The sequence below is a fragment of the Mauremys mutica genome, chromosome 7 (assembly GCF_020497125.1).
Source record: "Mauremys mutica isolate MM-2020 ecotype Southern chromosome 7, ASM2049712v1, whole genome shotgun sequence".
Taxonomy (NCBI): Eukaryota; Metazoa; Chordata; order Testudines; family Geoemydidae; genus Mauremys; species Mauremys mutica.
In genome coordinates, this window is record NC_059078.1 from 108980558 (window position 1) to 109001782 (window position 21225).

Consider the following 21225-nt stretch of genomic DNA (forward strand, 5'->3'; position numbering starts at 1 on the left):
TATGCCACATATGTTACATACTATTTTAGAAATATTTTAGAAGGGGTGTAAAATGTTTTTGTGCTTTTTTTTATCCTTCAACCAGTAAAGCCAGGCTTCCCTAGTTACCAGAACCACTTCATGCTTCAGTTTCTTCACCTGTAAAGTGGGGACAATAATAGCTACCCAACTTTGTAGACCACTTTGAGCAGTATGGATGAAAAGAGCTAGCTGTAGTCAAGCAAAGACATGATCCATGAAGAAGGGCCAGTAAATTGTAGGTAGAGGAAATGCGTTTTTGAATCATGAAGGAAGTTCTGCTGTGTCTGATGACATGCACAACAATTTATTTGTTCATTAATTAATTTTACAATAACAAGAGAAATATACTATTAATTTACAGCATCAACAGCATGAAATTGTAGATTAACCTTAAGAAACCCTGCTGGCCATTGATGTTAATTGATAAAGTAATACAAATTATGTATGGTGTTGGCTTCACTTCTAAGTTTCAACACCTCTGTCTTCAAACAGCATGAACATTTGTTTTGGTGTTTGATCACAAGACCTAGTGGCCTTATGTGAGACTTAGCAATGTCGGTTTCTTCTTCTCACAATGCTGTTTACTCGAAGAACAACACTCGGTTTCTGCAATATTGTCCCAGAGAGCAGATCTAAGATAACCCTGATTCTTCCTATAAAACTGTAAGGGCTACATGTGCTTCCACTCAGTCTGGATTTAGAAGCAATAAATGTGGGGAGAAATTATTTCCAATTTCCATGAACTTAGTACCGTTGATAAAGATAGTACTAACGATAGAGATAACCAGGTCTGCAATATATTTCTAGGTGTGGTTATAGGACCAGTGGTTTTCAATAGTATTCAGCTGGGTGGTAATTGGGGAGGGACATAATTTATACCAAAAAGTAAATGTGAAGAAGGTAAGGGGAAGATTTGGACACATTATCATACTGAGTTTGCCTATGCATTAGTTCTCAGTTATATAGCACTCTGCCCATAGCATTCCCATTGCAGAAGTGAGTCCTAAGAAATCAGGATGTCTAAATAACCTCTGGCAGAAGTCGTGGAGTATAAAGAACAAACATGAGCAGAAAAGTAATTCACTTTGCCTCCAGAAGGACTGATCACGGGTGTAAACATGAAATTTGCATCGAGTTTTATTAAAAAGAAAGCCCTTAGGTATTGTCACTGAACTGCTATATACTCACAGAAATACAGCAAGGACAAAGAAGGCTAAAGAGAAGTGATAAACCCTCCCTTCTGACATGTAGACCTGGAGCCCTATGAAGCTCTCTCTCTCCCATTGTCCCACAAAATGAGATTTTTCTGCTTTGTATTTTAAGGGGCTACCGTCCAGTAGTTTAGGTATAAAAATTAGGTTTTGTAGAAAGCAAGGATTTTATAAGACTGATAAGGCATAAAAATGCTCCCGTCCCAGCATGTAATGGCTTACAGGAAGAACCTATCACATGGGTGATCTGAGATGAGGATATAAAAGCAAACAAGCTGTTGTAGCAGTGGTTATCTAGGCGAAAGATGTGACTCTTTTCTCCCAGCTTGCTAAAAGCTGGAAAGATCTTGGGGATTGTTACCCCGTGTTCTGAGACTTTGTTCTTATCTTTGAATCTTTGTGTTAATAAAGCCAGCCCTGAGGAAAGGGACTTGAACTGGACTATAGTTTGGGCTTTTATTTTACCTTTCTTAGTTAGTATATCTGCACCACAGACTCAATGTGAACTGAAGTGTTGGCTTAATTATTTTGTAAATTTCAATGGTTATAGCAGTTCTGAGCTCTAAACTTTGGCCTGGAGAAACCCAGACATAGTAGCATTGTGCTGGTGCAGGAGAACCAGAACATGATTTTTCACTGTCCAAGCTGGGTAAAGCGTGAAAAGTAAATATGCAGCAAAAATGCAAATGATATTTTGAAATGTCTTTCCATTTTAGTAATCCACTCAACCTTGAAGGTCCACTGGAAAGGAATATCAGGGTGACATTGCATTGTGTTGTCTGTAGTGTGATATTATGTCATCAAAGTCTTCCCTGAGCCACAGATGGCTCATCAGGCTGACGTGGCTTAAGGCATGTCATTTCCCCATAGCCACAGGTACAGATGGGAGTGATGTGGCGAGCGTCACTTCCAATGACCTTTGACTTCCCTAACCTATGGATCAGGTATCCCTTTTGCAGCTGGGTAAATTGGAAGCAGACTGTCAGTGTGAGATTGAGTGAGACTCAAATCCACAACCTCCAAGATTAGTAGTCAAGCACCTTGACCACTTGGCTACCACACTTTGATGCACTCTGATTATAGTGGCTCTCTGTATCTCCAGTCTGTGCTTCCTAGTCTCTCTTCCGCCTGGCTGCTGAGAGGCAAGAGGAGTGTCTGTCTCCGATATACATCTTTCCTCTGCCTGCTTCTGAGCTGCTTGGCTCTTGTAACCTCTTGGTTCATTTGTTCAGCTATCATGCCACTTCCTGTGTGTTAAGTGGTGGGAGCAGTGCACTTATGATAGGCTTACCTGGGAACAGGCAGAGTAAGAAAAGTTCTGATTAAATGCATGAACCCTGCAAGAACTGATTGTAGGGCCCAAAATGAGTATTACAGACAGGTGTTATCAGCGAACAGAGATAGGCCAAAGTTGGAATGCTGTAGAAAATTTAGCTGTGCTGTAAGCAGATGGAACTTCACTGAAATCAATGGAGTTGTGCCTACTTACCTCAGGGCTGACTTTAGCTCCTTGCATCTGATTCCATTTGAATTTCAAAGTTGGGTGCAATGGGGTTTTCCTCTTTGAATCTCTGGATCTGAATCCACCACTGAGGTTCTGGTGTATGGCTGGATTCAAAAGTGCAGGAGGCCTTTTTTCTAGATCTATTTCAGATTCAGTCCAAGATGGTGGAAAACTAATGAGATCAACTGGTCTAGTGAGATTTCAGTCAATTTGGTGATGAAATCTCACCAGAACAGCTCACAAGATGTCAGCACTATCTAACTCTAGTTCTGCCTTAAACTCAGCCTAAACCTAATCTTGATCCAGGTATGAATATTACCTCCTCATCCCATTTCAGTGAGGAAAATGTATTATTTTAAAATATTTGGTTTTTATCTACAGAGTGTCTCTTTAGAAACATCGGCCCAATTGAAAACTGAAACCTACACCTGCAATAGACAAGAAAACTGTATACAAATATATACACTGGCTTCCTTCAAAAAGAGCAAGGTTAATAAAAAGAAGGTAGAAAGCCTGAGGAACGTTCTGTTTCTTGTATCATTGGTTTGCATGAATAGGGCATGACAGGGCATGGCTGTGCTCAGGTCACACCGTGCCTCAGGAGTGTTATGAGGCAGGACGGGAAGCCAAAGATTACATTTCAGTGGAAAGTTTGACTTTTCTCTTGGTGGGGAGGGTTTTGAAAAGTCTATCATCCAGTGGTAGTTAAAACAAAGCAGTCAGACCTGAAAATAGACCACCCATGAGTGGACAAACTGAGGGGGACCAGAACAGAAGGAGAACTTCAGATGACCTTAAAACCCAGTTTAAAAGACCCTATTGTTTCTTTTTTTTTTTTTTTGCACATAGGGAGCTTACCATTATTATACTGTTGCCACACTCTGAAATCCTCACTTATGGCCAGACCAAGACGCCTTGGGGGCATACAGTGTACACCATAGTATGTCCAACCAAGGAAGAGTACTTTTGCCTGAACTTGTCATAGTTGCTGCCTCCTGGGTAGTGCAGTCCTAGGTGTGTATAGCTTGTTGCAGAAGCATTAATCATTCATTACCTTAGGGAAAGATAATTATTCGTATAGAAATCATGCCCTATTAATAAGGAACTTTGTTTAACTATTTGAATGTTACTGAGTGCTCCAGGCACTGTACATCCTAACTTTCCACTGACTTATAATCAATAATAATGATACTTCGCATTTGTATAACACTTTTCATCTGACGATCTCAAAGCACTTTAGAGACACAATGAATTCAACCACATGACACCTCTGAAAAGAGGGAAAATATAGTTATCCTCTGTAAGTCAGCATGTCATGTGATTAAGTACTATTGCACCACTTTGTGCAATGGGATGTGGCACAGGAAAGAACAAGAACAAGAGAATAAGTATACCTGAAAGGTATCATCTATGTCCCCGAGCAGGCCCTGACCCATCTTGGAGGGGATGGACAACTGGTACCAGCTGTCTCTCCCTCTCTGCCACATTGAGGGGAGAGGGAACCAGAAGGGACACAGATCTTCCTGCAGAAGGGAGGCAGATAGGGGAATCCCAGCTTGGACAACTCTTCTCCAATTATGCGCTGCTCGACCTACGGATGGGAAGGCTTGGAGTCCTATAAACTCTCAGGCCCTAGCTCCTGCTGCTCCCACTTCAGATTCTCCCACCCAATGAGTCTTCATTTCACCAGTCACTGAACTCGGGTGGAGCTCTGCATCTCTTCCCTTACCCCCAAGCCCAAAAGAAGAGAGGAAAAAGAACTCTCCTCCTTGTGTTAGTGGAGGATGGGGAGCTGTGGCTCTTACGTGCTCCCTCTTACTGTAATGTCTACTGAGCAACTCCCTTGCTGGTTTGACGCCAACGTGCCTTGTTTGGCATCCCTAATGTCAAGGCTCAGGCCTCTGTGAAGTCACTAACTCAGCCACTTCAACATGCTGATCTGGTGGTAAGGCTCTCTCTGAGGGTTAGCCCCTGTAGCTTGCTGGTCTTTTCTCAAGGGCAGGCCTGTGATGTCACTGACTCAACAGTGCTAGTTTGCTGGTCAGATGTCAATGCATAGGCCTTTGTGGTATCATTGACTCATCTTCTTTAGCTGGCTAGGCTTATGTCAAGGTGGAGGAATCTCTGAGGGGAATGGCTAGCTTAGTGGTCAAATGTCAGGGGAGGTCATTGGCTCAGTAGTCTACCTTGTAGTGCAGATGCCAAGGCACAGGCCTCTGGTAGCTCACTGTCCAAGAGCTCAAGTTTTCTGGATTGATGTCAAAGCTAAGGCCTCATTGAGGTCTCTAGTTCAGCAGCTTTAGTAAGCTTAAGAGACAGACTTCTGGAAGCTTTCTTTCTCACCAGACCTCTAATCTTGCTGGTCTGAAGCCAAGGCGTGCATCTTTGTCAAGTTACTGGCTCAGCCCCTTTCACTTTAGAGGCCTGTGTTGAAGTAAAGGCCTCTGTGTGGTCATTGGATCTGCACTTGCAGCTTGCTGGTCTGTTGTCAAGGGACAGGCCCTTCTGATATTACTGGATGAGTACTTCCAGTTTGACAGGCCTTTGTGAGGTTACTTGCTCAGCTCCTACTGCTGGTTACATGTAGAGGTCAAGACAGAGGACTCTTTGAAGTTACTGACTAGTAACTAGAGATTACTGAGATTACCTCTAGATTGCTGGTCTGATGTCAAGGAATAAGCCTTTATGAGGTTGTTGGATCAAGAACCTTAAGCTTTTTGGGTATATGTGATGGCCTAGTGTTTTGTGAGGCCTCTGGCTCTGGATTCCTAGGATGATCCAAAGCACAAGCTATTGCGAGCTCAGAGCCCTTCATTTGTTGGGCTGATGTGGAAGTCTCTGTAAGGTTACTGGCTCAGCACAGAAAGCACCTACCAGCAAAGTCAGCATTGAGCAGCATTAACTCTTTATCCGATGGATCTTTGTTGGGACATTTATGGGACAGATGGTTCTCTGCTCCATGCCCAACCACAATGCATCTAGGAGACTGGACCCTATAAAATGCTAGTGGGGACTCCATGGGGATCACCCGGAAGAGGAGATGAATCAGCAGAGCCACAGCTGTCCAGGTTAGGGTCTCCTAAGTTTCCTCTTTGTTTCCACAAGCAAAGGCGATGCATCTGAGACTAGGGTTTACGATTTCAAAAGGGCTAACTTTACTAAATTAAGACGACTAGTTAGGGAAGTGGACTGGACCAACATATTTAGGAATCTAAAGGTAGATGACGCCTGGGGTTACTTCAGGATGAAATTGCAGGAGTTGTCAGAGGCATGTATCCCGAGAAAGGGAAAACGGCTCGTAGGTAGCAGTTTTAGACCGAGCTGGATGACCAAGCGTCTTAGAGGGGTCATTAAGAAAAAACAGAAAGCGTACCGGGAGTGGAAAATGGGAGGGATCAGCAAAGAAACCTACCTTATTGAGGTCAGAGGGTGTAGGGATGCAGTGAGAAAGGCAAAGCGACGGGTGGAGATGGACCTAGCGAAGGGGATTAAAACCAATAGCAAAAGGTTTTTTAGCCATATAAATAGGAAGAAAACCAAGAAGGAAGAAGTGGGACCGCTTAAAACTTTAAACGGAGTGGAGATTAGGGATAATCTTGGAATGGCACAATATCTGAATGAATATTTTGCCACGGTCTTTAATGAGGCTAATGAAGGGCTAAGGAATAGTGATAGAGGGACCGATGGGAATGAAGATATGGGGGTAGACATTACGGTATCTGAGGTGGAGGCCAAACTTGAACAGCTTAACGGAAGTAAATCGGGGGGCCCGGATAATCTTCATCCTAGAATATTAAGGGAATTGGCGAGTGATATTGCTAGCCCGTTAGCGATGATTTTTAATAAATCTCTAAATTCGGGGATTGTACCGTTGGACTGGAGATTAGCTAATGTAGTTCCTATATTCAAGAAGGGGAAAAAAAGTGACCCGGGTAACTACAGGCCTGTTAGTTTAACATCTGTAGTATGCAAAGTAATGGAAAAAATTTTGAAAGAGAGAGTGGTTAAGGAGCAGGAGGCCGATGACAACTGGGATAGATTACAGCATGGATTTACGAAAGGTAGATCGTGCCAAACCAATCTGATCTCCTTCTTTGAGAAAGTAACAGATTTTTTAGACAAGGGAAATGCGGTGGATCTAATATATCTGGATTTCAGTAAGGCGTTTGATACGGTACCGCATGAGGAATTATTGGTTAAATTGGAAAAGATGGGGATCGAAATGAAAATCCAGAGGTGGATAAGGAGTTGGTTAAAGGGGAGACTGCAGAGGGTAGTACTGAAAGGGGAACTGTCGGGTTGGAGGGGGGTTACCAGTGGAGTTCCTCAAGGTTCGGTTTTGGGTCCTATTTTATTCAATCTATTTATTGCTGACCTGGGAACCAAGAGTAGGAGTGGGCTGATAAAGTTTGCGGACGACACCAAGTTGGGAGGTATTGCCAATTCGGAGAAGGATCGGGATATCCTCCAGGGAGATTTGGATGACCTTGTAAACTGGAGTATTAGTAACAGGATGAAATTCAATAGTGAGAAGTGTAAGGTTATGCATTTAGGGATGACTAACAAGAATTTTAGTTATAAGCTAGGGACGCACCAGTTGGAAGTAACGGAGGAGGAGAAGGACCTGGGAGTCCTGGTTGATCGTAGGATGACTATGAGTAGGCAATGTGATGTGGCCGTTAAAAAAGCTAATGCGGTCTTGGGTTGCATTAGGCGGGGTATTTCTAGTAGGGATAAGGAAGTGCTAGTCCCGTTATATAAGGCGTTGGTGAGACCTCATTTGGAGTATTGTGTGCAGTTTTGGTCTCCCATGTTTAAGAAGGATGAGTTAAAACTGGAACGGGTACAAAGAAGGGCCACTAGAATGATCCGAGGAATGGAAGGCCTGTCGTATGACAGGAGACTTGAGGAGCTCGGTTTGTTTTCCTTAACCAAAAGAAGGATAAGGGGAGATATGATTGCACTCTTTAAATATATCAGAGGGATAAATACCAGGGAAGGAGAGGAATTATTTCAGCTCAGTGCTAATGTAGACACGAGGACAAACGGATATAAATTGTCAGTCAGGAAATTTAGGCTTGAAATTAGACGAAGGTTTCTAACCATCAGGGGAGTGCAATACTGGAACAGCCTACCGAGGGAAACAGTAGGGGCGAAGGACCTCCATGACTTTAAGATCAAGCTAGATAAGTTTATGGAGGAGATGGTATAATAGGATAATGGGCTTAGTCAATAGGTCAATTAAGTGCCAAACTGGTACTTAATTGGGTCAAATTGGGTCAATGATATGATATTCTTAACCTCTTTCAGAGGGTATGGCTGGAGAGTCTTGCCCGCATGCTCGGGGTTCAGCTGACCGCCATATTTGGGGTCGGGAAGGAATTTTCCTCCAGGGCAGATTGGCAGTGTCCCTGGAGGTTTTTCGCCTTCCTCCGAAGCATGGGACAGGGGTCGCTTGCTAAAAGAGTGGGTAGATCGGCTAATGTGGCCTGCATCTTGCAGGAGGTCAGACTAGATGATCATAATGGTCCCTTCTGATCTTGAATTCTATGATTCTATGATTCTATATTAGAGGTAGTAATGCTCATTTTAAACCTGATTCCCACCTCCTCCTATAGACTGAAAATAGCTGCAAGTGGTATTACAAAAATACTACATACTCCAGAAATGTTGTAAGCCTGTGAAAAGAATAGCTTTGAGATCGGCATTTTGTATTTCTCTTGCATTTGCACAAAGTTTAAGTGGTTTTCTTTAAGAAAGTGGCCTCTCTCTCACAGGGCCAAGAAAGGCCAGGAAAGGTTTGCATTTTTTCACGGTGATTAAAGTCAGCAAATCACATAAAATACCACATAAGTGGTCCAGACACCAGTGAGAGTTTGTCTAGGCACCCCTTGCCTATGTACTAGTCTTCAGAACAAAAATACTTGCAAGCAGTAGGAGTTTCCTCTATGTTCTGGCCCCCCAAATTTCCTTCCCAGACTGTGACATAGCAGGCTGCGTGCTGGTTGTTTGCCGGACTGTATTTCTACTAGTGCTATATGGATTTGGTTGGCAAAGTGCTTTGGGGTCCTGCCTACAAAACACTTGACAGTGGCTAAGCAAGAGGGAGGCCATTAGTGCTGCTTATATACCAAATATGATTGTTTCAGTGTCACTTTGTCCTCCTTCCCACACATCTGTTTATCTTCATCTATTGCTCCCATGTCATAGGTTTAGATGGTTAGCTCTTTAAGGCAGGGACAGTCTACACAGAGCCTAGCACAATGGGGTGCCCATCCCTGAATGGGACCTCTAAGTGCTACCAGAGTATAAATACACAATAAATCATACTAAAATGCTGTAATATAGAGATGTAAATCACTGTGATGTGCTGGTTAGTGCATCTGTGGCTTGCCTGCTACTGGAGAGATTCAGCTATGGGTCACAGGCCCTATATTGTGTATAGGTTAAGCAGGTTCTTCTTTAGCTTAAGCATTAGGAGGCTGTGCATTTATAGGAGTTTTTGAGTTCTATCCCTGCTGTTTATGTGAAGTTCTGAACAGCATGCTGCAGAGTAGCAACTGTGCTATGTTGCCCTATTGTTACATTGCCCTGCAATTCGGACTATGGGGGTGTGAATAGCAGTGCACACAGAAGTGCTGCACTATACTCCCCTGTGTGGACACTGCGAGCGCGAACTAAAAGAGTCCTACTTCACGTTAATGTAATTCTTCAAACGGGAGTCTGATGTGATTGATTTCTGCGCCTGTACCCACTCTGCCTTTTTTACACTGCATGCTACTTGCACAAACCCAGGCTATCTGTATTACAAATATGTGGTTTGATTTTGGCGAAGTATGTGTAATTTTGGTTGCCTGAAATTCTTTGCTTTTAGCTTTGACAGTTTCCACCTGGTCGTTGGGTTGGTCACAGATTTATGTGGAAGCCACCAGTAAATTGTACATTAAGTTGACCAATCTAACATGAGAATCTTGAACAGTAAATCATAAGAAAAAAGTATCGATTCTTCCCCCTCCTCACCCCCCAGTTTTGCACTCTGGATGAACCTTGTTCTCAAAAGACAATAGTAGGTAATTTTTTTTTTTTTAACTAGCCAGCTGGTCTTTAACTGAACGATCTCAATAACATCCACCACAAACTCTAATCCAAATAAACAAGAAAATATGATTTACAATCTGCAAAGCCAATCAATATCAGTTCATAATGAGTTTTAATGCTTAGCAGCATATTCTCAAATGTTGTTCTTTCATATAGCAATTTATTTTTAATTGCATATTGGGAGAGAAGGGTTTTGTGTTTTTCAGATCATTTATATGAATTATTTTTTCAGTTGTTTTAACCACAATACAGCAAAATGCTGAAAGAGGATTAGGGGAATTATTTAGGAAAAACACTGATTTCTATAATCAGATCTGAGTTGCAATCTGTCTGGTTTTGAATAGCAGTAAATTTGCCACAGAGACTGCCAGAAGCTGAGAAATTGGGCTACCATTATTGAATATTTGGTAGTCTGCTCAGTATCATGGAAGCCTTACTTGATTTCTCTCTTTTAAATACACACTGGGGCCTTAATTCTAAAGCCCTTATTCAGTTTTTAGTTGGGTGAAACTCCCAAGTAAAGACTAAAGTAAAAAGTAAACTAAGACTGAGTAAAAACGGAGTGGCAAATTGTGGCCCTTGGGATTTGTGGATGGAGGGTTCTTCCTCTCCCCACATGGAAGGAGAAGTCAGCTAACTCCACCACTCCATTGCCTTCTTCATAAGGGTTTTGCATGGATTCCGGAGTCCAGGAGAGGGTGGAAGCAGTGGAGAACAGCAGAGGAAAGTTAATGCAATCAGAAAAGTGCCACTCCGTGCTGGGAAACCTCTGGCTTGGGAGTTTCTAGCAGAGCCCCAGGATGCCCAGAACTGATTTGAAGACACCGGGCCCTTGTGAGATTGGTCCTGGGACATTGGTGGATCCGTTTCAGAACCTTAATTTCTTCTTTGTAGGGGACAGCGCCTAGTGACCACTTTTTAATAAAGGAATTCAGAAGAAAGTCCAGAAGTGGAATCACATGGTGTTCCCTGGCCCCAGTACATGTATTTCTGCATAGGAAAGTTGTCTGACCATAAGTAAGAATTTCAGAATTTGGCCTATGGATTTACTGGGTGTTTTGCTGGCATAAGAATTGATTAGAAACTGAGTGAAGATTTCAGGATTTGGTCCTGATAGAATTAAGTCAGAGTCAGAAGTGGTGCTAACCCATTGCGGGTCCTAAGCAGGAATATCCCCCCCCCCCCCAACATACTAATAGAGCCCCCCTTGAGTTGCTCTGGGCCCGAAGCAATTGCTTAATCTGCTTAGGCCTAGTGCCAGCTCTGTTCAGAGTAGAGCTCAAGTAGCTACAACATCCCTGGAACTACTGACACTTTGTGTTTCTATGGTGCCTTTCATCTGAGGAGCTCAAAGCTCTTATTCATCTTTAGAACAAATACTAAAACTACAGGAAGGTACACCACAGACTTTGTGGTGGAAGAGCACTATATTTAATTTTTGATAGCCCCCTAAAATGACTGTGTTTTGTGGATAATTATGTGACTTTTACCATCAGTGCATGTCATCAGTGGTGTAATACCCATGTCTCTAGTTTAGTATAGATATCAGAGCCAAAAGGATTTTAAGAACTGTTAACATATTTACACATTTTAATACTGATATTACTCCATGTCATTTTATTTGCATCTTACATCTCATGAAATTTCCTATCATCTCATGTGGTTAAACACAGAGTAAGGTAATGAGATGCAGTGTAACTTGAAAACAGTTTTCAAAAGTAACATGAATTTGAAGTAAATATACTCCTTAAGTAGCCAGTAGCCAAGACAAGATTATTGCAGCAATTGCACACAGTTCACAGGCTGATGTGTAGCCCATTGTTTCATTGACTACAGCACCTAAAAGTTGTCACATCTTTTCCCATCCTTCCCTCACAACCTTGCACTTAGCTACCTGGTTTGTGAAAATGTTTTAAAAATGTTTGTGTCTTTCTTTTGTGTATGCAGGGAGTTAACAAGAGTTGGAAACTACTGTCGACCCATCCTGTGAGTGAAGCAGATGGGAGTTGGTTCTGTTGAACTTTTCACTTGGGAAAATGCATTAAAAAAGAAGCTTTCCTGGAACATGGCTGATAGTGACCTTTGTCTGTACTGTAATGGATCCCAATGCATGATTTCATTACCATGGTGATGATCTTAACCAAAACGCTGGAAAACAAAGGTGCTGACTCTGTGACATGCAGGACTGAGCTGGTAAGATATGTAAAATCTTAATTACAAACTATCTTCCTGCTGCTCGCTGGACTGTAGCTGTATAATATGTATTTCAAATTTAGGGCCAGAACCTCAGTTGGTGTAAACTGGTGTAGCTCCAGACACTTCAGCTGAACCATATCCGTTTACACCAGCTGAGCATCTGGCCCTTAGTAAATAACAGGAATGCTGTGGTTTTAGTATGTGAATCTCAGCAAAGCATTCAATCTAGTGCCATAGAATAAACACATTAAAAAACTGGATAAACACCAACTAGATGAATAGCTTGGATTAGAAGTTGCCTGACTAACAGTGAACAGATGGTCACCAGTAATAGTAAGATGAGCAAGTGGGGAGCAGTATTAAGTGGGGGATGGCAAGGGCCAGTACTGTGTTACTTAACAGTTTTGTTAAGAATCTAGAGAAAAATGCAAATTCAAACACCATCAAATGAGCTGACAGCACAGAAAAATCAGAGAGGCAACAAACACACAGAAAGACCAAATTACATTGCCAAGTGAATTGGGGAGAGTGGAACAGTGGGCTGAGTGTACCTAAGGAAAAGAAAGAAATGGCACAGATGCAAATTAGGGGCAACTGCCTGGAAAGCAATGAGTGCAAAAATGACCTGGGGGTGATAATAGAGAGCAATCTGAATAGGCTCTCAAAGTGCCAAATAGTCAATGCTAGTCTCAGACGTGTTTATATATAGTGGCATTCAGGAGAATTATTCACAGTCTAGAAAGAAATTAGAACAAGGTGCTGTTGCCTGGAAAATGCTTTGGGAGTTTCAGAAAAGATTCACAAGTACAAATACTCCTCTCTCTCCTGCCCCACACCCCCCAGAAGAAGCAGAGAGCTCCACCCCCTTAAGTGACCGATCCCCCAAAGATCAATTCGGATTGTGGGGGACCTGCAGAAAGCAACGGGCAGCTGCCTGTTGCACAGCTGATGTCCCCATGGAAGGAGGAGGAGCTTCGGTAGGATTGGAGGAAGCACGTTGCAGAGGCTGAACTTCACCCATCTGTGGGCACAGGGTCCCCTCTGAGAGCAATACAGGCATACAGGAGGCAAACAACTCAAATGTCCCCCAAAGAGGAGGTGAATATGTTCTATGAGGGAGCAAAGTCCTTGTCTGAACATACGTGGTTTTGGTCATTAGCCAATAAAGGAAAAAATATGAAAAACATGATGAAATTCAACTGGTCTGAAAGATTCCCCCAGGCAGGCCTTCTGCAAACCATTGACTAAAGTTCACTTGAAAGTCATTGGATTAAGAGGGTGGGCAAAGGGAAGTGACAATGTGTCATGTACAAGCTACTAATGAGATTTGGTGGCTGTGGGAGACTCACTGGTTTGAGATGAGTATAAATTATTCCGTGCACTATGGATCCACATGGCGCCAGACCACTGTAAAACCACAAAAGCAGCCCTTCCATTCCCTTTGCTGGGGGCAAAGTTGTTAGCTTTTGAGATACTGCAGACTAGTTAGAATGTAATTGCCTCGCTGCAGGGCCCTTGGTTATTAATTGTTTACATAGCACTTTGGGTGCTATGTAAATACAATAATAAAAATTGCTCTGGATATAAATTACTAATTGCCTGAGATGTTACGTTGGCGCAGATGTTCCCACAGGGGCCTGATCCAAAGTCCACGAATACAGTGGGAGTCTTTGTAATGACTTCAGTGGGCTTTGGATCCAGCCCAGAGAGTGGAAACCAAACAATGAAAACTGAATAAAATCAAAAACCACAGATAGAAAACAAAAGACCAAAAAAACCCTCCAAAACTCCCCCAATGAATTAGTTCACCGTTTTACTTCCCAGTTTTGATGTAAAACTCAAATCTTATGAAATGGCAATCGCACTTAATATAGGAACATATGTCATTTCAAAATGTTTCTTTCTTCCTCATTTTTAGACCTTAACTTTTGTCTCTGAACAGAACTTGCTCTTCTTTGATATTTGCTAGGCGGATGTATGCTGTGAAAAACTGTTTTTCTACTTTGTTCTCTTTTCAAGTTTGCTCTAGTTTGGCCTTACTTTTGATACAGCTACTTGTCATCTTTGTTCCCTGGTTACTTCATACCATCCTGTAAATAAATTAAGTCCCAATGGATAAATGTTTCTACTTTACCTGGGAAGTGACAGCATGCTTCAAAAAGGTGGCCAAACGTTTACTTACAACTTGAATGGCTTTTTCACATCTGCACAATTAGCATTTTCTGCCTCCTTAACACCTTATATTAGATTGTAAGGTATATGGTGTGCATATTTATTAGGATCATTTTCATTAGATTATTTTTATAATGGATTGTCAGCAGTAATCACAGTATAGTTATGTAAGTGGCCAACATTTAAAATACGAATTGGGAGAGAAGTAGGTGCATATGCAGTTGCCTAAACCCAGATAAAATGCAAATGTGGCAGAACAGATCACCCTGGAATTTATTTTGGTGCTGGTACTTAAGTAAAAGTATCATTACTTAAGTAAAGTAGGATGCAGGTGCAGGGGGAAAATGTCAGAAGTAGAATAGGGACATTTTGGGGACAGCAGAAGAATGGTGACCATGATAGGAATTGCTAACATATTCTGCACCTGTAGCGAGCATATTGATTTATTGTGTTTAAAGCTGAAGTTTGGTCATGGCAGTTTTTAGGAGAAGGCTTTAGATGTTGGAAAGGGTGTTTAAATAGAAAACATCACAAAGTCACTGGAATTGGTTTGTACCCATATAACACTGATGTTTCCATTTTCAGTGTAAATAAGAAGAACAATCCAAGTGCTGTGAGCATCATTTGAAGAAGAGCTGTAGTGCGGGAGCCCACCTTTGCAAACACAAGCCATGTTAAACATGGTCTTTTAGTATCTAAATGGGCAAAATTTAGTGAGCCTCTAAGAAATTCAAAATCCCAATAAGTCCACTGGTCTCTTGTTTGCCCCAGCACAAAGTTATTGCTGAACTCCCCCTCTTTGTTTAGTTTCCCCAGTAGTTTAGGGTCCTGGGTCCAGCCACGAGTAGTTCCTGACTTCAGCGGAATACTCACACCCAGGAGTAAGGGCTTGCGTGGCTGGATCCCAGTGCTGCCACTTTGCAGTTCTTAACAAAGTTTGATTAACTGAAGGAAATATGGAGGGAGGATGGTCGGTTGGTTAATGCACAAGACTGGGTCTTAGGGAATTTCAGTTTTGTCCCCAGCACGGCCACTTGAATTCTTTGGGCAAGTCCCTACGGACTGCCACTCTTGCTCATGTTTGCTAGTCCTACTGAGTGCTAACTCAGCAAGAATAAGGATGGTGGAATTGGGCCCTAAAGTTCAGAATCACTTCAGATGAGTTAGTCAAGTCTACGAGAAGTGAATAGCTTTTCTGGTTGTTTTCAGCACACTCCAAAGATGAGTCAAGGACCTACTCTCTTCTCTTGTGGAATTATGGGTAAGTAACAGACATTTCTTCAATATTTACTGAATCTCTGCTCCAGTCATTTAATCAGTGACCTTTCATAACTGCAGGGTGTAAAGGGAAAGCTTTTTTTTTTTTTTTGACGTGGGGAAGGGAAGGGGGAAATCTTAGTAAGAATGTATTCTAGAATTGTTTCCTACTAATCACAAGCTCTGTTGCTCTTTTTCTCTAAATACAATATCTGAACTCAGAAAGGCCCCAGGGCCCTTTACTTTGGAAGCCACATAGCTATTTGTTTATCTACTGTATGCTACACCTCAGGACACTCAGTTGGGGAGCAGTGTGTTCATTTCCAGTTGGACAACCTGTATCTTCAGCTATATGTAAGCTCAGTGTCATCCCAAGCAATGGAATCTACTTAATCATCCATCTTTTCTAATTATTGCCACGTGCATTTAATTGGGACAGTTGCAAGCGATTCAATGCAAAGCCGTTCGTGACTCTAAAAAATGGCTACGTGGCATAGCCCCTGTGTCTAAATGGCATGTCCAGTGGTGCTTGTAAGCCTGGTCGAAGAAGTTCACAGGTAGGAAATAAGTTAGTGTCTGCTGTCATGCACTACCCACCGGCTCCAAGTGATTTACCTTGTTTTTCTAAATACTTTGATGCTTTTGCTTATTTTTAGAGTATTCGTACAATACATAGATTGCATGTCTTTTGGAGAAGGGACAGTTTTTTTATTCTGTGTTTTGTACAGTACCTAACACCAGGGGGCCATGGGTCAATGACTGGGGCTCTTAGGTGCTACCACAATACAAATAAATAAACAACAATATTATCAGTAAAAAAGAATACCTCCAAGCCAAAAGTTTTTGGACAAGCCTCTGCTAGTAAGGACAGTTGCTTATTTGGTCCTTTTTTGTCTCTGCCACGAGCATGGATTGTATTGTATGACTTCTAATGAATTTTGCACCAGAGTGCATCACTTTTTATGCAGAACTGCCATTGACTTCCATGAGAGTTTGGTGCATGGACTGATGATCCTGAGGGGCCAATCAGACTGAAAGATGTGGCATTGTACTGTGCTCAGTGGGCATTGTAATGTGCAGAGTGACTTGCTAGGCACTGGGCTAAGATCTCCAAACCCAATTAAAATTTTAAGTGGCGATTGAATCAAACTACTTGATATGAAAGCCAGTGCTTTAAAAACAGAGAGGCTGCCCCCTCTATTAACAGACGTAATTCTCATTAGTGTTAATGGGAGCTGAGTACATGCATTAAGGGGAGACATTTCCCAAGCCTCCAGACAACTAGAGCCATCTGAAGTGGGGCGGGGGGAAGAGATGAAATAATTTTGATTTTCCAAATGAAAGTCACAAGATTCAAAGTCAAGAAGTGACAGAAACCGTCAGTTCCCTTTATTCTGCCTGTCAAGAATAAACAAGGAACAAAGAGTACTCAATCAGTTGGGTTAGCCTTGTGATAAGGCATTTACAGAACTGTCAACAAATATGAAGGGGCAAAGCCTAATTGAAAAACAGCTTGTTAATAGCTTTCTACAAAGCCGTTAGTATCTGAGTAAACTGTGCTGGTCTTCCTTGTGTGCCAAATTATCCTGTTTCCAAGGGAACCTAATCTTACCTCCTTGACCACAGCTCACCATGTAATTGTCTTTGTCATGCCCAGTCAAGAAGAGTGAGTCTCGTTGGCATGTGAGGGCATTATTTTGTTTTTAGGCATCTTTCCCAATGCATTTCTTGATGTCTTCAAACTTGTGCCAAGATCACAAACCAATTCAGTGTTGAAACTTGTTCAGTGTTTTAAGTCCATTCAGTGATTATAGTGGCACTGAATTTGAAATTGGTTGACTATTTCAGATCAGCTGGCCAGGTTCCTGCTTGTGAAAAGCAGAGAGAGAAATAAATACACTGAAGTTTGGATTGGCAGTCGGGCCAGAAGGAGGCTAAGAATTGCAGTCCCATGTAAAACCTGTGGGGACTGGAGAGAACTTGGCTTGATTTCTTGTCCTTTCAGTCAGGGTGTCTTAAAAAAATGATCCTTTTGGATTCCACTGGAGGCAGTGAATGGAGAGGGAGATATTGCTGGCCAATCTGTGGAGCAAACTGGCATTACATTTTGAGAAGGAAACCCATGCCAACCTCTTGGCTTCAAGGAAGAGGCCATGAGGTTGACCACAGGGAACTGAAAAGTGTCAAGGAATGAAGTGGTGCCGAGTGGTGGAGAAGAACATGTCCCTTCTTTTTCATTTGTCTATACCTTTGGCTGCAATATACTTTGGCTGCAATTTCTTCAGAACTCAAGACCAGCAAGTTAGTTTTTGGATGGGAGCCATGAAAGAAAAACCCAGAATGTTCTAAGTGATTCTGTAAGTGGGTTTCTGGTTTGAATAAATATTGAACCAATACCCCATTTAGGTGACAGTGTGAAATGAGAGTTATTGTCTTAAAGATGAGACAAAGTAAAACTCTTTGTACCCTGCTGTAGTAGGGATCCCATTGGCTAAGTCAAAGTGTGGTAAAACAGTTAAGTCTTGCACTGCTTGCTGAAGCTTGTCAAACCTAGTCTCTGACAGGCTGCCAGAAAGAGTGAGGTCCTGAAGATTGGGCTCTCTGCAGAGAATACCTTGCACCTGTTTTGGAGAGTATGTCTCCAAGAAGGAATAGTAAGATTGTAACCACCGGAACAAGGCAAGAAGAAAGAGGCTATGTATCAGAGATCTGAGACCGTTTGTGACCAACACCTTGAACTGCACTTGGGAACAAATAGCCAGTGCAGAGTATGGGGCATTTGGGGCTCTTCCAGTCAAGAGGTGAGGTGCTCTTTGTGCACCAGCTGAACATTCCAGTTGCATTTCAACAATAGCCTGGAGGAGAGTGGAGTTCAGTAATTTAGTTTCAGAGTGACAGAGGTGGAGATCACTATAATAACATCTGCATCAGAGCGTCACAGCTGTCTGGACAACCAAAAAAAAAAATGTTGTGCCACAGCTTACACCTGATAATCCAGAAGCCCATCTGGCTTCATTATGACTCTTAGTCTGTTACTAAAGTGCAAAGCTTAGAGCCTCCAACAGAAGGCAATTTCAGGTTCTTGCCCATTCCTCCAGATGTTTGCCCCTCTCTACCAGCATCACCTCCGCCTGATGGAGCCAAGGTTGTTTAACTCTCATCCACATCTCTACTTCTCACAGGTCCTGGGAGAACTTGGAAGCCACAGAATTCAAGGTTGCTGAAAATTAGATGTAGAGAGGAGTGTCATGTTCCTACTGATGGCACTGCAAGCCAAAGCATCTCACGGTCTCCCTTGGCATCTGTACATACACACTAAACACGCTGGGTGACAAGTCAGAATCCTGCAGGATGCTGCATGTGAAAGTCCTTGAGGATGGAAAGTAAAATACTTATTCCTATTCTCAAGAGAAAAGAATGAAGCCGAACCTAACTTCATGCATAGTGGCATTATAGGCTGTGAATAAACCTAATAAAAACATAATGGACACAACTACGTCAGCTGCCAGATGGAGACTGTAAAAAAAGAGTAGCATTCTCATTCCCATATTACATACCAGTGTCTTAATCCAAACATAAAGGGACTAAGATTTCCCAACATCACTTTATCAGAAATATTTCCCATCAATAGGAAGTTAGAGACCATGCTATAACTGGAACAGTTTATGGCTATTAAATGCACCATAATACTTTTCACACAAGTAAGGCTGCTGTTAGTCCTAGTGAAATTCTGATTTGGGTAATTACATTTGGCCTGTGTAAACTGACCAGCAGTTTCAACAGGATATGGTATTCTGCTTCATTTCCTTGCCCTAACTGATGGCTAGTGTTGCAGAGCACTGTTAAACAGCTGCCATGTTACGCCTCAGAAGTTCACTGGTGGATGGAGTGGTATAATATATAGATATAGTTTGCAAAACCCTTTAAGATTCTGCAGACTGAAAAGTGCTACACAACTGGGAGATCTTGTCATTCATTCATGGACCATCTTCCTTTTGGAAATAAATTATTTTAGTCGATTATAACAAATGAATCAATATGAAAACGTGCAGAAAAGCTTTGCAATTGTCATATCAATACATCATACAAATGTTTTGTGAAGGAGGAAAAGGTACTGAAAACTACCCGGGGGGCGGGGAAGGGGAGGGGAGAAGAGAATGAACGAGAGCTTGTAAATCTTCTATATAATTTAGATATTTATAAAGCACTAAACATTATGAGAATCTATAAGAAACTTTAAGCTTTATAAAGAGCCATTAAAGAAAGATTTGATAAGTCAGAAAATCTAACATCAAAACCATTTTCCAAATGACCTAAAGAATCATCTTGTTTTTTATTTTGAGATAAACAAGAAATGCTCTCCCAGTGTAACAATAATAATACACTGATTGGTTCTGATCTTTATAGCTTTGCTTTGCTAGAAAGAGGACCAACGTTGAAAAACCTACACCTATAAATTCAGCCCTGAGAATGAACAGTTTCTTGCACCTGGCTTGAGTGGTCCTTGAAACATCAGGGAATACAAGACATTTCCTATTATGAAACAGAATTTTTCCATTTCCCTCCCACAAAGCCAGCAGTACATGGCCACAGTCAAAAGGCATGGAAATGTAATGGAATCTGTGCCAGAGATAGAAGCCATTTTATTTGAAAGTTTGGTTATTGACTCGTGATACAGATTTTCTGTATCTGAGGGGGTTGGGATGGTAAAATCTTTTAAAGAGTTTAATAATATAGTAACATCGTCAACAAATTCTTCCCAACCAGATATTGAAGGAACACCCAGTATCTGAATGTCCAGTATCAGATACTGTTGTGATGGATGGCTGAATAGGAAACTAGATAGATACTTTACTAAAGCTAACGTTTCAGGCTGTGCGTCAGAGCATTAGCCAAATCCAGTCAGCCTTTTATTTTTATTACGATAGCACCAAGGTCTGTATCAGGGCCTCATTGTGGTAGGCACCGTATACACAAAGTAAAGACATTTTACAAAGGGCTTAAGCTCTAAGGAAACAGGACAGAGAAACAGAAATAGGCAGACAAAAATAATACCTACGTAACATTTCATAACTAAAGAACTCTTTGCTCAGCAAAAAATCAGGCTTATAGTTTCTAAAAAATGTTTATCTATGATGATTGTGTTAGGCAGTTGGAGAAGGATTTTGCATGAGGAAACTAAATGACAATGGGAGGTGCAAAAGTACAACCCCCAAGTAAAAATAATGTGCTTATTTTTGGTAAGTTTATGAAACTCATCGTTTTGGTTCATCATGTTCAATAAGGATTGTTGAATCATATATTAATTCTTTATAAAATGCACTTTAAAAAAGCAGCCTGCCCTGTTCCTGGAGAATGTACCCAGAATTCATTTCAATTTAGTACTTTGTCAGGAATGAGTCCACAATAAAATATGGCAGTGAAGAAAATTCTGAATTCTGACACTAGAAGTGGGACTGGAGCAAAGTTTCTTTAAAATCCCTGGGCATGATTCTACTCAAAGTGAATGGAACTGATGTCAGTGGGATTACTTTAAGAAGCAAGCATGCCCAGTGGTGGTTGCACCACTGGGGCTAGTGTTAGTAACATGGCTACATGGAACTGGTTCTGAGCTCTACAATGAGGAAAGCCAAGAAGTCAGAAGAAAAACTGATAATGAAATAAAAAAATAAACCAAAGCAAAACTCGAGCCTTTAACTTCAGACATCATCATATTAACCTTATACGAGATGGCAAGGGCGAGGACAATCCTTGTTGCAAAGACTA

General features: G+C 41.7%; 1 protein-coding gene across 2 annotated transcripts in view; it reads left to right on the forward strand.

The window, feature by feature from the left end:
* Positions 1–21225, forward strand: part of FAM53B (family with sequence similarity 53 member B) — a 128759-nt gene that overhangs the window by 24861 nt on the left and 82673 nt on the right. Inside the window, exons 1-3 of one of the 2 annotated variants that reach the window (XM_045023822.1) lie at positions 5510–5804; positions 11782–12027; positions 15412–15463. In XM_045023822.1, coding sequence (XP_044879757.1) covers positions 11941–12027; positions 15412–15463 — 139 coding nt within the window. In that variant the 5' untranslated portion in view covers positions 5510–5804; positions 11782–11940. Of the gene's footprint in view, positions 1–5509; positions 5805–11781; positions 12028–15411; positions 15464–21225 lie in introns of those variants that run through there. The other variant, XM_045023821.1, reaches the window with a different exon arrangement.